At 62.7% G+C, this 15,337-nt stretch overlaps 1 protein-coding gene across 3 annotated transcripts; it reads left to right on the top strand.

Annotated features, from left to right (window-relative positions):
* Positions 1 to 3,230: 3,230 nt before the first annotated feature.
* On the top strand, positions 3,231 to 14,589 carry SREBF1 (sterol regulatory element binding transcription factor 1). Of its 3 annotated transcripts, none has more exons than XM_030460163.1 (19): positions 3,231 to 3,509; positions 6,277 to 6,678; positions 6,854 to 7,017; positions 7,095 to 7,235; positions 7,315 to 7,533; positions 7,619 to 7,733; positions 7,817 to 8,028; positions 8,381 to 8,588; positions 9,101 to 9,285; positions 9,831 to 10,092; positions 10,663 to 10,829; positions 10,917 to 11,085; positions 11,168 to 11,276; positions 11,803 to 11,912; positions 12,007 to 12,139; positions 12,317 to 12,467; positions 12,762 to 12,947; positions 13,030 to 13,141; positions 13,469 to 14,589. In XM_030460163.1, the coding sequence occupies exons 1-19, from the start codon at positions 3,404 to 3,406 to the stop codon at positions 13,690 to 13,692; spliced, it is 3,375 nt and encodes a 1,124-aa protein (XP_030316023.1). In that variant the 5' UTR covers positions 3,231 to 3,403; the 3' UTR covers positions 13,693 to 14,589. The 3 variants fall into 3 exon arrangements, with proteins under 3 accessions (XP_030316023.1, XP_030316022.1, XP_030316025.1); XM_030460162.1 differs by having other exon boundaries at positions 11,800 to 11,912; XM_030460165.1 differs by lacking the exon at positions 3,231 to 3,509 and adding an exon at positions 5,360 to 5,417 and having other exon boundaries at positions 11,800 to 11,912.
* Positions 14,590 to 15,337: the final 748 nt, after the last annotated feature.

Raw genomic sequence — 15,337 nt, 5'->3', positions numbered from 1 at the left:
AGCTCAGTGCTTGGGGGGACACCAAGGTGCTTGCAGGGCTTGGTAGCTGGTCCTCGGGCGTGGGGGAGAGGTAAATTTGGATCAGCTGCCTTGCTGACCTAGAAAGTGGTGGGTATGCAGTTGTGCACTGCAGTGCCAGGGATGTTCCCTGCCTCTGGGCCACTTTTCCTGACTCATCAGCCAGGACTTTGCTCCAACATCCTCATTTGTGACAGCAGTTTTGAGAAGGAAGAGCAGCCATCGAGGCACTCAGGAGAAGTGACAGTGTCGCTTCAGCCAAAGATGAACTGAGTTGTCAGCGTGGTGCCCTCAGTCTCACAGAACGAAGATCAAAACTAATGGTCTGTGTTTTAAAAGCTGCTTTGGGGAAGGGGTGTGTGTGGAACAGCCTGAAAGTTGGGTTTCCCCTCCTTGGAGCCGCAGATCAGCATGAATTAATTCCAGCTCTGCCCCAGCTTGTTTACCGTGGTGCTGATCATGTGCCTGTCTCTGTCGGAAATATTCGGGTAGGTTCATGGCCCGGCTCTGCTGAGAAAGGTGCAGAGCTCCCACTGCCCTGACTGAGCAGAAACGGCACCAAAAAAAAACAAGAAAAAAAGGTACCAGGTGATGAATTTCCAGCGCTGTGCAGGGAGAAAGCTGCCAGAACCACGGGGCTGTTGCAGCACAGGAGTGTGTGTAAGGCACAGCTCCTCCTGCCCCCAAATTCTGACTGTTTCCAGCAGGGGCCAAAGTGTGTGCAAAGGGAAGGGGATGAGAGAAGGACAAGCAGGTGAGGATGTTTCCCACGCGTCCCAGGGTGTGTGTTGCTGCTTCTCAGCAGACAGTTTGGCTCCCGGTGGGAATGGGAAGTGACCAGGTGTACATTTGCTTTTTCCCCGTTTCACCTTGGGGTAAATAAACCCCGAGCAGGGGCTGTGCAGCACCCAGGAGTGGCAGCGGGCCCGGCTGCCTGTGTACCCAAGCCATAGCTCAGGCAAGGGACAGTTGACAAAGCCGGGTTACAGGTAGTGAAGGAGAGAAGAGGCTTTGAATCTGTTTGCAGCACATATTAATGATTAACAACACCTTCTGCCACAGCAAAACAAACCCCAGGGCAGGAGGGATGCCACGGGCTGCTTTCAGCTCAGCCTTCAGACACCAAACGTCCGGGGGGTTCAGGTTTTTAGGGGAGCAGCAGGGTGGGGGGATTCTCCTTGAGGACCTGCCACGTTTGGGCTCTGCAGCTGAAGCTACAGCCCAACCCGGTGCCTGTTGCTGCCCGGGACGATGCTCCACGCTGCCGGCAAGACCTCAGCAACCGCATGAGCCTGCCCGGCCGGCTCAGTGGCCAGAACCCAACAACCGATTTTTTTTTTGGGGGGGGGGGAGGAAGGAGGGCGGGTTTGTTTTCAGTCTCATCACTGTGGTTGAGCTCTCAGGAAAAAAAAAGAAAAGAGTCTCAGCGACTCCGGAGCGACCACGTGGCCCCACTGCCATCCCCGCAGGACCAACATGATGTAATCGCGGGCCCTGAGCCGTGATGCAGAATCACTCCACTCCGGGCCGCCTCGCTTATTGGCTGCGTGGCCCTGGTCCTACAGGCGGGGTTTTCCCTACCCCGCAAACCCAGCTTACCCCGGGGAGCCCCACCCCTCCTGGCACCCATCGGCCTCCAAACCCACCCCAGCCCACCCAGCTGCCCCCGGTCCTTCCTCCTTTCCCCTGACACGGAGGATGCTGCTTGTTTGCTTTGGTCCCCCGGAGCAGGGGAAAGCATCGCAAGGGGGGGTGGGGGTGGCTGGGGTGTAGGGAAAGCATCGCATGGGAGGCACTGGATGGGGGAGGCAGGGAAAGGGGTCCTGCAAAATGCAGCTTTGCCTGCAGCTTGTGGGAGAATAAAACTCTGTTTGTGCGTGTGGTTTCCCTTCCCCTCCTCCGTGGCTCGCGGGAAAGGTTGAGCCCTGGGTCTCCCATGGGTTATTAAAGGTGGGTGACCCTGCCCTAGAGCCTCATGGGGCCATGGCACGTCCAGCGCCCCAGCCCTGGAAACTTGACCCCTCCTCCTGTGGCACTGTCCTGAAAGCAAAGGGAAAGCGGGAAACCTCGCAGCACCACCGGGCCGGCTTTTCCCCGAATAAAGAAGTGGGGGGCAGGCACTCCCCCCCACTGAGAATCTCCCAAGGGCTTCTTTTTCCTCAGCAGTGTTTGCAGTGGGCAAGAGATGTCCCAGTGTGTGGGTGAGGCTGCCCCAGCCCTCAGCACGGAGCTGAGCCAGGGCTCCCTGGGCTTGTCCCCAGCTCGGGCACAGGTTAATATCCCCAGTGCAAGGAGGCTCCGGAGGGGGTGATGGTGCAGAGAGAGCAGCTGGGTTCTGCAGCCGTGGCTGTCACCTGCCACCTGCACTCACAGGGTGCTCTGGGTGGTCCCCGGTGAGCCCCAGGTTGCCCCGTGGTGCCCTGTGCTGCACAGGGGTGCCCCTGTGCCACCGCATGGAAGCCACCAAAGCTGGGGGAGGTTTCCATGGCTCAGCCACATCTAATTAATTCACAGGTAGCTTCAGATCATGCTTGGTGGTGCAGAAGAGGGAAAGACAAACTTTCTGGAGGCTTATGTTGCAGTGCAATTTCTTTTCCAGAGGTAAGACAACCCATGTGCAAGTGCAAGGCATAGTTGCACGGCCTTGCCCTGGCATGGGACCCCCACCCTGAGAGCCACCTCCTTTTGGGCAGCCACGGGGCTGATGTTCCCCAGTTTTGGGAACTGCAGGTACCTTGGGAGGTGACATGGTGGCTTTGGTATGTGGCCTCCATTAGATCTTGGCTATTTCTGCAGCCACGGCCACCACCTTCTCCCCATGCCAGCCCTCCTGCTCCCACACATGCCCCGATCCGAGGCCAAGTGATGTTTAATGCCCAGCCCAGGTATTTGGTGCCTGTGCCCAGGGCTCGGTGACTGTCCCCAAGTGTCAGTGACATCCCGACGGGACAGTTACTTCCCCAGGTAGTAACTGATGCCCGGTTCAGGGGCTGCAGCCGGTCTTACTCCCTTCTCCGGTCCTGGAGCACCAGGTTCCCGCCCGGTGCCATCTCCGGAGGTCCCCATCCGGTGCCTCCGGGGGTCCCCCCCCAGGTGGCTCCTAGGGGGGTCCCTACCCGGTACCCCGGGGCAGCCGATCCCGGGGCCGGCGATGCGGGGCGGGGAGGCGGCAGCGGGGCGGGACACGGCGGGGGATCCGCCTCCGTCCCCTCCCTCCCTCCTTGCCCGCCCGGTAGCAGGTCTGGGCACGGTTCGCCGGAGCAACTTGGCGGCGCGTCCCCTTCCTCCCTCTCCCCGGGCCAGCGCGGCCATGGCGGGCGGGCGGCCCCGCCGCTCCTAAAGCCCCCGCTGCCGGGGTGGGCACGGTTGATGTCGGTCACTGACCATGAGCACCCTCGCCTTCGACGATGCGGCCCTGGAGGGGCTGGCGCCGTCCCTCGGCCTCTCCGGGGCCAACGACATCGACATGGCCCTTCTCAGCGACATCGACGGTGCGTCCCGAACCGGGTTGCGGCGAACGGGGTCGGGCTGGGGCATAAGCGGGACCGGGCTGGGGGAATAAACGGAGCTCGGTGCACGGCCGGGACCGAGCTGGAGATACAGCCGCGGCTCGGGGCATAACAGGACCGGGCTGGAGGAGTAACCGGGGCTCGGTGCGCGGCCGGACCGGACTGAGGGTATAACCGGGGCTCAGTGCGTTTCAGAGAACCGAGGCTCGGGACATGGCCGGCGGGAGCGGGTTCGGTGCATAACCGGCCTCGGTGAATAACCAGGGCTCGGTGCATTGCCGGGCTGAAGTTACCGGGCTCGGTGCCGGTGCCGGCGTGGGGGAACGCAAGGAGCTGCTGGAGCTGGTGCTGGAGCTGGGCGGTTCGAGCTGGCTCCGTTACCAGCGGCCGGCTCGGGAGGGGGGTTCGGGGCGGGGAACAGGACAGCGGGACCCCCAAGCTGAAGGTCCCGGTGCCGGGACAGCCCCGACGGGGCCCCCACCGACCGCAACATCGTGTCGCCTCTAGCCCCGCCCCCTCCGTGACGTCACCTCTGGGGGGTTACTCCCGGTCATTCCCTCCAGGACTCCTGGGTTTCCTGAGCCAACCCAGCCGGGATGGGGTGAAGCGGGAGGAGGCTCTACACCGCCCCCCCGGGGGTTGGCACCCAGCAGCACCCACCGTCCCGCCGAGATGGATGGGGGGGTCTGTGGGATGGGGGTGCTGCCGAGGGGACCCTGCTTCACGGGGGGACGCGCTCCCCACCGAGCTCTTACCGATGCGGGGTGCAGCATTATCATGTTTTTAGCCAAAAATTCGGTTTACTGGCCCTCAGCCATCCTCGTGACCACCGAACCCTCCAGCACCTGCTGCACGGTGGGGCCCAAGGTGATTTCTTCTGCACTCTGGCTGGAGGTGGCATCCCTGGGCTGGTGGCTCATCCAGGGGCAATCTGGGCAGATCCAGGTGCCACCTGCCTCCCCGGCTGAGGTTCTGGTCAAGGATGATCCTTCCCCAGTGTGGGATTTTTTTTGCCGCGGGGCCGTCTGAGCCACTACGTGCCCCATGGGCCCATGGTTCCATGCCCAGCAGTCCCTGGGTGATGGCAGGTTGTCACTCGTCCCCACGCCCACCCTGGGATGGCTGTGGGATGCGCACCCATGGGTGGGTGTGCCCTGTGCCCACCAGGACCCAGAGCCATGTGGCTCTGCCCCACGGGCTCCCATGGCCTGGAGCAGTGGGGTGGGGACAGCCATGGCACCGCCAGGTGATGGTGTGGGTGGCAGAGGGTGCCACAGGGTGGAATATCTGATGGGGGCTGGGAGAGCTATTCCTACCGCTGTGATGGGGGGCAGGAAGGAGCAACCCCCTCTCTGCACCCCCAAGATTTGCTGTGTCACCTCTGCACCTCGAGGGAGCTTTGGGAGGGGGTGTCTGTTGAGCCAGGAGGGTCCAGGTGGAGACATCCCCTCCCCGGGAGGAAACCCTCCCTGTGCAGAGAGGAGTGCCGAGGGCTGGATGGATTTTGGGGGAAAATGGGGTTGCCCAAAGACCCCGGTCCTTGTGGGGCGTCTCCAGGTGCTGGGCATGGAGTGAGAAGCGTCGTGGGGCTGGAGAGACACGGGGGGGGGAGGCAGTGGGCAAAGGGGTTAGTGGTGGGTGACCCTGAGTAACACCGTCTGGTGACAGCGGGGTGTCCGGCAGTGACCCAGTGCCGGGCTCACCTTGGCTGTGCCACGGGGCTGTCTGGGGGCGGCCGGCGGCGATTGGTGGAGTCACATCACCCCATGGCTGCAGGGGGGGGGCACGGGGAGGAGGCCACAACATGGCTTGGAAATATCCCTGTGCCTTAGCGTGGGGCTGAGCAGGGGCCAGAGCTTGGTCCTGGGGACATGGAGAGAGCCTTGGAAGGTACCCCCTCCCCGCCATCCTTCTCCTGCCCACCTGGGGGGGGTCACCACTGGGGACCTCTCAGGGTGCTGCACCCCCTTATTGGGGGTGTCTGGGGCTGTGCAGCTCGGTGGGGGCACCTTGGGGGGGGCTATGCACATAGAGGTATCACTGAAGGGGTACTCTGGGTCTGTGTGGGGGGGTACAACTGTGGGGTCTGTGTGCATGGGGGTACCATGGCAGGGGCACCTTGTGCATGGGGGTGGCACTGTGGGAGCACCCCGGGGGCTGTGTGTCTGGGGGCATCACCGTGGGGGACATCCTGGGGTGCTTTGGTGGGAGCATCCCAGGACATCTGTGGGTACCCCAGTGGGGAGACATGGGGGTACCCTGGGACACCCAGATCCTATCAGTCAGGGAAGACCCCTCCCAACCTCGAGGTTCTTTAGCCCTGGGGGGGTGTTGTGGGCAGGCGTGCCTGTCACCAGGGGATGTCCCAGCCCGAGATCTCTCCTGATGCAGGGGCTGTTTGGGGGATTGTCAGGGTTTTCAGCTCTGCTCCCCTTGATCTTAGGGGCAGGCTGAGATCTGCCCTGACATCCCCAGAACTGGGCTGCAGCCTCTACCAGTACAAGTAACCAGAGCCCGGCCACCCATCTTGTGAGTGCTGTGCCTCAGTTTCCCCACTAGCAGCGTGGCTGGGAGGCTGCAGGGAGCAGGGCACAGCAGATTCCTGGGCTCTCAGGCAATTTTGCATCTGAATTGGGAGGATCTTTCCCCAGAGATCGGTGGGGTGGGCAGCATGGGGCCAGCCGGGGGACTTCTAGGGCCTTAGTGTCCCCTTGGAGCTGACAGCATGGCTGGGGGGGATGTTTTGCAGACATGCTCCAGTTGATCAACACACCGGACAATGACTTCTCGGGGCTGTTTGACTCCTCGTTCAGTGCCCCCGACAGCGCCGTGGCCCCGGGGCTCCCCCCAGCCCCGGGCACCCTTGGCACTTACCTGGGGCCCAGCAAGCCACCCCCCACCTCCCCCACCAGCGGCGGCGTCTACCCAGGACCCTCCGGGATGGCAACCTTCACCCCACAGCCCCCAGCCCTGCTCCAGCCGGCACCAGTACCAGCACCGGGTGTCAAGGAGGAGCCGGTGGCTGTGGCCAGCAGCCAGCCCCAGCCCCAGCCCGGCATGATGGTGGCCTCCAGCTTCGTCCCCGCGTCCCCCACTGGCCAGTTCAACCCCCAGCCCTTGGTGGGCTACCAGAACCAGCACACCTTCTCTGGTGAGGATTTGGGGGTACAGGAGGTGGGGTCAGGCCTCGCTGGGTGGGGAATGGGCTCATTGTGGGGGACTCCCATGGGGTGTGTGTGTGGAGGGGATGTTCTTTTGGGATGGAGGTGTCCAGGGTGGGCTGGTGCTGGGGGGTCCAATAACACTGTTCTCTGCTCCATGCCCAGCTGTGCAGCCTGGGGGTGCAGGGCAAACCCTACCCAGCTCCCTGCCCACCCCACAGCCGGGCCAGCCCGTGACACTGCCTGGCCCTGTGCAGAGCGTGGCTCCCCCGCAGCTCCTGGCCCCCGCTGCCCCCCAGCCCGTCTCATCCCAGATCCAGCCGGTGCCGGTAAGCCCAGAACCAGGGGTTGGGGGGTCCTGGTGCTCCCTTTCCCCAGCTCCACTCACCCCTCCCTTTCCCCCCAGGTCCTCCTGCAGCCCCATTTCATCAAGGCTGACTCCCTGCTGCTGACAGCCGTCAAGACAGACGCTGGCAGTGCCAAGACCTCCACCATCACCTCCCTGGCCACCAGCGCCAGCGGTTCTGCCACCCCCCTGCAGGTGCCGGTAGGTCCTAGTACCGGAGTTCTGGGGTGGGGGAGATGCTCAGGAACCCCCACCGATGCCACCCCGCATCCACACACAGGCGCTGGTGAGCGGAGGGACCATCCTGGCCACGGTGCCGCTGGTGGTGGACGCCGAGAAGTTGCCCATCAACCGTTTGGCACCCAGCGGGAAGGCGGCGCTGGTGCAGAGCCGGGGGGAGAAGCGCACGGCCCACAACGCCATCGAGAAACGCTACCGCTCCTCCATCAACGACAAGATCGTGGAGCTCAAGGACCTGGTGGTGGGCACTGAGGCCAAGGTGGGAGCCTGGGGGGGTTTGGCGGGGCAAAAGTGGAGGGGCTTCGCCCCAGAGTTTGGTCTGAGCCATCCTTGCCCACCGGCAGCTCAACAAGTCGGCAATCCTGAGGAAGGCGATCGAGTACATCCGCTTCCTGCAGCAGAGCAACCAGAAGCTGAAGCAGGAGAACCTCACCCTGAAGATGGCCATGCAGAAGAACCGTGAGTGGAAGGGCAGGCCTCAGGGAGGTTTTGGGGAGCTGCCATTCCCCCAAGCACCCCTCAGCTCATTCCACTCCCCACAGAGTCCCTGAAGGACCTGGTGTCCTCCTGCAGAGGAGGGTCCAAGGCAGAGGCCCCCACGGAGGTAGTGAAGGCGGAGGTGATGGAGATGCTGACGCCACCGCCCTCAGACGTGGGCTCTCCGTCCCACAGCAGCCCACTGTCACTCAGCGGGGGCAGCAGCAACAGCAGCAGTGACTCAGAGCCTGACAGCCCCCTCTGTGACCATGGCAAGGTAGGGGGTGGCTGCAGGGAGGGATCCCCCCTTCCCCAGCGAGGTGGGGCATCCACCACAGAGTCCACCAAGAGTTTCTGGTAAAGGAGTTGGGAGCGCTGAGCTTGAGCTCTGAGGCTGCTCCTTGCCCAGTTTGGGGCTGGAGGAAGGGATGCTGGGCTGTTGTGGAGTGCAGTGGTCTGCTGCCCCCTGCTCTGCCCCAAAATGTGCTGTGACCCGTGCTCCATGCCCTGAGTCCCATAGCTGTGCCTCATCACCATGTGCTAGGCCTGTACCTGTGTCCTATATCCCATACCCTAAATCTTAGCCCTGTGCCCATGTCTCAGTGCTCATGGCAGCTTTGTCCACCCAGGTGAAGCAGGAGCACAGACCACCACCCTCACCCAGCAGCCAGGGCATGCTGGACCGGTCCCGCATGGCCCTCTGCGCCTTCGTCCTCCTCTGCCTCTCCTTCAATCCCCTGTCCTCCCTCCTCCGAGGATCTGGTGCCTCAGCATCTGTGGGGAGTGCAGGCACTGCCGGCCCTGGCAGGACCATCATGGCTGAGTCTGGCACCGTGGGTGAGCTCTGGCATGGGGTGGGGGTTCTTGGGGTGGAGGACATAGGGATGGAGGCTCTTGGAGTAGAGACCATGGAGATGGAAGCTGTCAGGCTGTTGGGATGAGCCCTTGGGATGGACACCGCTGGGATGGAGGCTGTTGGGATAGTTATTTGGGAGACCATCAAAGAGCGTGTGATGCAAAGGCTGTTGGGATGGGGCTGCTGAGGTGAAGACCATCAGGATGCAAGATATTGGGGTGGGTGGGCAGTAGGAGCTACCTGGGTCGAGGCTGTTGGGATGGAGCCCATTAGGATGGGCACTGTTGGATGGGAGACCATTGGGGTGGAGGTGGTCATGGTGAGTATGGGGTGAAAGCCATCAGGAGGTGGGCAGTCTCAAGGTGGTCCTGAACTGGGAGATGATGGGGTGGAGGATGAACACGGGTCAGAAGCCATTGGGATGGAGGCTGTTGGGGTCCGTGGGGTGGGCGTGGGTTGGTGGTGACACTGATTTCCCCTCCTCCTCACGCAGAGGAGCCGTGGGGGTGGTCGCAGTGGCTGTGGCCCACCCTGGCCTTCTGGGTGCTGAACACCGGGCTGGTGCTGGGGGCGGTGGTGCGGCTCTTCGTCTGCGGGGAGCCCGTCACCCGCCCCCACTCCGAGCCCTCCATTCTCTTCTGGAGACACCGCCGCCAGGCAGACCTCGACCTCCACCGGGTAAGCCCCGCCCCCTTTTCACACCCTGCACGGTGTCATGTGATGCACAGGCCACACCCCTAAGCACGTGCTCAATAATTTAGCCCCACCCATGTCACCCATTGCCCCATTGCAACCCGTCTGACCCCACCCACTTGCCCCACCCACATTGGCCACGCCCCATTTGCAATGGCAGCTGCTCTCAGGGTTTGCTCGGTTCACAATGCATTAGCCCCACCCACCTCACCTGGCACTGCCCCTGCACCAGGTCTGGCCACACCCTCCTTGGCCCCGCCCCTTTGCCCAGCACCAGTCCTGCCGTAGCACAGCCCACCTCACCACGGCCCGCCCCTTTCTGTTGTAATTATTAAGTATTAATTCTGTTGTAATTAGCTCCACCCAACTGCACAGTTCCCGCCCCTCCCCCCTCCCCTGCCCCACCCACTCTGACCACGCCCCCATTGCACACAACACCTTCTCTCTGGCTTAGCCCCGCCCCTTTTGGGGGGTTCAGCCCCGCCCCATGCCCAAGCCCCGCCCCTGACCCGCCCCCCCGGGGGTCGCAGGGGGACTTTGCGCAGGGGGCTCAGCACCTCCGGACGGCGCTGGGGGCCCTGGGTCGGCCCCTGCCCGCCTCCCACGGGGACCTGGCCTGCAGCCTGCTCTGGAGCCTCCTCCGACACCTGCTGCAGCGCCTCTGGGTGGGCCGGTGGCTGGCTGCCCGTGCCGGGGGGCTGCGCCCCGACCCCCCGACCCGCGACCACGTCCGACAGAGCGCCCGCGATGCTGCCATGGCTTACCACCGCCTGCACCAGCTGCACCTCGCTGGTATGGACCCCTGAGCCCCCCTCCCCTGAGCTCCTCGTGTCCCCTCGATCCCTGTGCATCCCTCCCTGAGCCCCTCACATCCCCTCTGAGCACCCTGTGTCCTGCCTGATCCCCTCACATCGCTCCTGAGACCGCCACATCCCCATGGACAGCTCCTTGAACTTCCCATGTCCCCCCTGAGCACCCTAACCTCCCCACCTCTCCTTCCTATGTCCCTTCTGAACCCTACATGTCCCCCATGAACCCCTCATATCCCACCTGAACCTCCCTAACCTCTCTGCATCCACAATGATCCCCCCACATCCTCCTTGAACCCCTTTGACCTCCCCACATCCCTCCTGACCTCCCTATATCCCCCTGAACCTCACGTATCCTCCCTGAGTCCCCCACATCCTCCCTGAACCCCTTTGACCTCCCCACAGCCCTCCTGACCTCCCTATATCCCCCTGAACCTCACGTATCCTCCCTGACTCCCCCACATCTTCCCTGAACCCTTCCTGACCTCCCTGCATCCCCAACGATCCCTCCCCTCACCCCCCCCTGAACCCCCCCACCTGTGTACCCCCGCAGGGAAGCAGGCAGGGGGGCACCTCTTGGCCATCAACCTGGCCCTCAGCGCTGTCAACCTTGCTGAGTGCGCCGGTGACGCCGTCTCTGTGGCCGCCCTGGCTGAGATCTACGTGGCAGCCGCCCTGCGGGTCAAGGCCAGCCTGCACCGCTGCTTCCACTTCTTGGCTGTGAGTGAGGGGGGACAAAGAGGGTCCCGCGTGTCCCCTGGGATCCAACCCCTGACACCCCTTCTTCCCCTTCCTTTCTCCCCGCAGCGCCCTTTCCTCTGCAGCGCCCGCCGCGTGGCCCTGTCCCACGGTGGGGCCGTGCCCCCCGCCATGCAGTGGCTCTGCCACCCCTTGGGCCACCGGTTCTTTGTCGATGGGGACTGGGCCGTCAAGGGTGTGCCAAGGGAGACCATCTACAGCTCCACCGGCAACCCAGGTAACAACCCCCCTACACACAACCCCTCAGCCCCACGTTTTGGGGTGACAGCGTGCCCGCTCACCCCCCCTCTGTGCCGCAGTGGACCCTCTGGCACAGGTGACCCAGCTCTTCCGTGAACACCTCCTGGAGAAGGCGTTGTGCTGCGTGGCCATGCCCGAGCCCGGCCGCCCCGCTGCCCAGGGAGAAGGGTAAGTGCCAGGGTGGACACCCTGCTCCCCCCACCAGCCTAGGGTTGGCCTTGCTCAGTCCTTGGGTTCATGTTTGAGTCCCTCGTGACAAGGACACTCAGGGGGACTGGAGCTGGGAGAGGGTCTGGAGCACAAGGAAAAGGGTCTGGAGATCTTAATGAGGAGCAGCTGAGAGAATTTGCGGATGTTCAGCCTGGAGAAGAGGAAGCTGAGGACTGACCTTGTTCTCTGCAACTCTCTGAAAGGTGGTTGGAGCATGGGCTTTAGGTCTCCCAAGTAACAAGAGGAAAAGTCCTTAGATTGTGTCAGAGGAGGTTTTGATTGGAGATTAGGAACAATTTCTTCATGGAAGAGGTTGTCAAGCCCTGGCACAGGCTGCCCAGGGTAGTGGTGGAGTCAAAACCATGGGGATGTGGTGCTGAGGGACATGGTCTGGGCAGTGCTGGGTTAAAGGTTGGACTGGATGATCTCAAGGGTCTTTTCCAGCCAAAACAATTCGATGATCATATGGCCCCTCTCCCAGCAGGCGTTTCTCCGATGCTCTGGAGTACCTCCAGCTGCTCAATGGCTGCTCTGATGCCAGCAGTGAGCCTGGCCCTGCACCCTCCATCAGCTCTGGCTTGGCTGCCATCACAGGTGAGGCTGGCATCTCCCCTACCTGGGGACACTTCATGTGGGGGGGCCATGGAGGTGGTGGACATCCTGCTCTTGTGTCCCTCTTGCTCTGCAGGCACCGACCCTGTGTCCAAGTGGTGGGCATCCATCATCACCACGGTTATTCACTGGCTGCAGGGAGATGAGGAGGGGGCTGAACGCCTCTACCCACTGGTGGAGACCATGCCCCGGGCACTGCAGAGCTCTGAGTGAGTCCTGGGGACATCGGGGACAGGGGGAAGGGTGACAGCTTATCGCATGCATCCATCTCTTTTGGGTCGGGTTGCTAACACACTCCGTGCTGCCTGCTGGTGGGGGGCACTGGAGGGGGACACAGCCATGCTCAGCAAGGGGCCTGCAGTCACCATGTCCCCCCTGCGTTGCAGGAGGCCCCTTCCCCGCGCCGCCCTGCACTCCTTCCGCGCCGTCCGCGCCATGCTGAGCAAACAGGACAGCCTGAGCCACTGCGAGAAGGCCAGCAGCTGCCTGCGGGAGAGCCTGGAGCTGGGCAACCCTCCCAAGGGCAACATCGACAAGGTGAGCCGGGGGCTTTGGGGGGAGGGGGGGGGAGGCAGCAAGGTGGCCACCCAGCCCTTGTGGGTAGCCCCCATCCCTGTCGGGAGGTGCCCCCGGCCCTCGCGGGGGTGCATTGTAGTTGCATTGCATGTGTCAGACCGGAGTGCAATGCCCCTGCCGTGCAGCCCGGCGGGGGACCCCGCGCAGCACCGCCTGCCCACAGGGACCTCCTCGGAACCCACCCCCCCAAGTCCATCTGTCCATCCCTCCCCAGCTCACCCAGCTCCCCTTGCTCCCTCCCTGCCTCACCTCCAGGCTGTCCAGCTCCTGCTGTGTGACTTGCTCCTGGTCACCCGCACCAACCTGTGGCAGCAGCAGATGACCGCCAGCCAGCAGCGCAGCTGCCTCTACCAGGCCTCTGCCCTCGAGCTCCGTGGCTTCCAGCAGGACCTCAGCAGCTTGCGCCGCCTGGCCCAGACCCTTCGCCCCGCCATGCGCCGGGTGAGCCCCCCAAACCCTCCTCCTAGAGGGTCCCCTCGTCTGCTGCCTCCCCGGCCACACTCATTGTCCCCCCACCTTCCAGGTGTTCCTGCATGAAGCCACCGCCAGGCTCATGGCTCGGGCCAGCCCCACGAGGACCCATCAGCTGCTGGACCGCAGCCTGCGGAGGAGAGGGGTGCAGGGCAGCAAAACAGGTGGGACATGGGGTGGGAAGCCCCCCCCTTGGGTGCCATATCCTCAGGGGAAACCCCTCCCCGCACACATAGCACCACAGCAGCACTGGGTGATGGGACATGAGGTCTTCCTGCCCCTGTGGTGGCACCTGCTCTGGGGTGGGTGGGAGGTCCTCATATCATGAGAGAGCACCCCAGGGAGGGTTGGTGGCTTTGTGGGGCACGTTTAGGACTGGCACCTGCTCTGGGTAGGGCAGACAGCTCTGTCACCATACCAGAGCACCCAAGGGAGTGTTGGTGGCTTTGTGGGGCACCCGTAGGGCTCACACCTGCTCTCCCCCTGTGCAGCTGGTGAGCCCGAGAGCCACCCCACGCCGCGGGAGCACGCCGAGGCTCTGCTGCTGGCCTGCTGCTACCTCCCACCCAGCTTTCTCTCGGGTCCGGGCCAGCGGGTGGGCATGCTGGCCGAGGCTGCCCGCACCCTGGAGAAGCTGGGGGACAAAAGGACGCTGCACGACTGCCAGCAGATGATCATCAAGCTGGGCAGTGGCACCACTGTCACATCGGGCTAAGCCGGGAAAGGAGGGGGGGGCACGCTGCCAACCCCCCCCCGCCAGCCCCCCACCGCTCTAGGATGTTGGGATGGGGGTGGCTGAGGGTGGTGGGGAGGCGTATGCCTCAGTTTCCCCCCTGGGTTGTGAGCTGCTTCTGCGGGAGCAGTTTTTAAGGTGATGGGGAGGTTGGGGAGGGGCAGGTTGGTGCCCAGTGGCACCGGTGGTGGGTGTGTGTGGGGGTCTCGGTTTGGGATAGCCACGCGTGGGGCACCCCAAGTGGGCTCAGCCACCCCCATGGCGCTGCCCTGTCCTCCGCCTGCTTGGGTGACGGGACGTGGGGACCTCTAGTGACACTGTCGCAGTATTGCATGGCATTGGGATGCTCGGCCAGCCTGGCCCAGTGCCGCCCAGTGCCACCCACAGCCCTGGCACTGCGTGGGGACCCGGCATCCCTGGTGTCCCCTCCCTGACCTCCCCCCCTCCTTGGGTCCCTCTGCCACAGGGGAGGTAGGGGGGGACTGGGGTTGTGTTGGGGTGCCCTGGCCTTGCTCCCATTGTAGGGGGAGGGGATTTGGCCCCAGAGTGGTGGCTCAGGGCCCCCTCCACCACCATGCCCCAGGTAGGCAGGAGGCCCCCCCAGCACTGAGCAGTACCCCCCAGCACTGACCCCCCCCCTTCCAGTCCGTGAGGAGCTGCCACTGCCCCCCAGCATGGCCAGGCCTGAGCACTGTTGAAGGGGTGGCACAGGGCTCCCAGGGGACTGGTGGGTGCCCCCCATTCCCTTGCTGCACCCCCTCCCCTTGTACATAGCCCCCCCCACCCCCAGCCTCTTCCCTCCCCCCCCCCCTTGCCTTTTTAAACGGTATTTTCATAGTTGGAGAGTTTTGTACAGACCATTAAAGCTGATTATTTATACTGGTGTGTCCTGGACTGGAGGGGTGGGGACAGACACCAAATCTGGGGGGGCATACAGAGCCTGGATGGGGCAAGGGGGACCCCACACCCCCCAAGCTGGGCATCTCCTGCCTTCACCCCACAGGGGAGGGTTGCATAGGATGTGAGGGGACAAGGGTGGCAGGGACGGGGACACTGGGTGCCAAGGGACCCCAAACACACCCTCCTCACCCCAGGATGACCTGATGGGGTTGTTCCCCCACTCCATCCCCCAGCCCTACAGCTGGACCCTGGGTGGAGGTGGCACCTGGGGAGAAAGGTGCCAAGCAGGGGCTGACAGAGCCCTGAGGGGACCCCTGGTAACCAAGCCCCAGGATAAAGAGAGGCCACGAGCAGGGCGCCACGTACTTCCAAAACAATCGTTGTATCTTTATTGACGCTCTGAATGCAATGACCTGTTTTTTACTCTTAAGGAAAATAAACATCTTTTAGAAACAGCTTGTTACACACAATCTTCAGTGTGAAGCAATATACTAATAAGAACACTAGTCTTAACATTTACAGTCTTCATATATATTATATATATGTATATGTATACATATATATACACTATATAATGAGGCAATATATAATACACACGGTTTACCATTTTACAGTCATATGTACAAGATGTCACTAAAAATAGCCAGATTTCAGGCAACACTGCCAGGGACACTGGGATTTTAAATTTTTTTTCTTTAAATTAATTATTTTTATTATCTTTTTTTTC

This window comes from Calypte anna, chromosome 14 (genome assembly GCF_003957555.1).
Source record: "Calypte anna isolate BGI_N300 chromosome 14, bCalAnn1_v1.p, whole genome shotgun sequence".
Taxonomy (NCBI): Eukaryota; Metazoa; Chordata; class Aves; order Apodiformes; family Trochilidae; genus Calypte; species Calypte anna.
The sequence above is the reverse complement of the archived record's forward strand: the minus strand, read 5'-3'. Positions and strand labels throughout refer to the sequence as shown.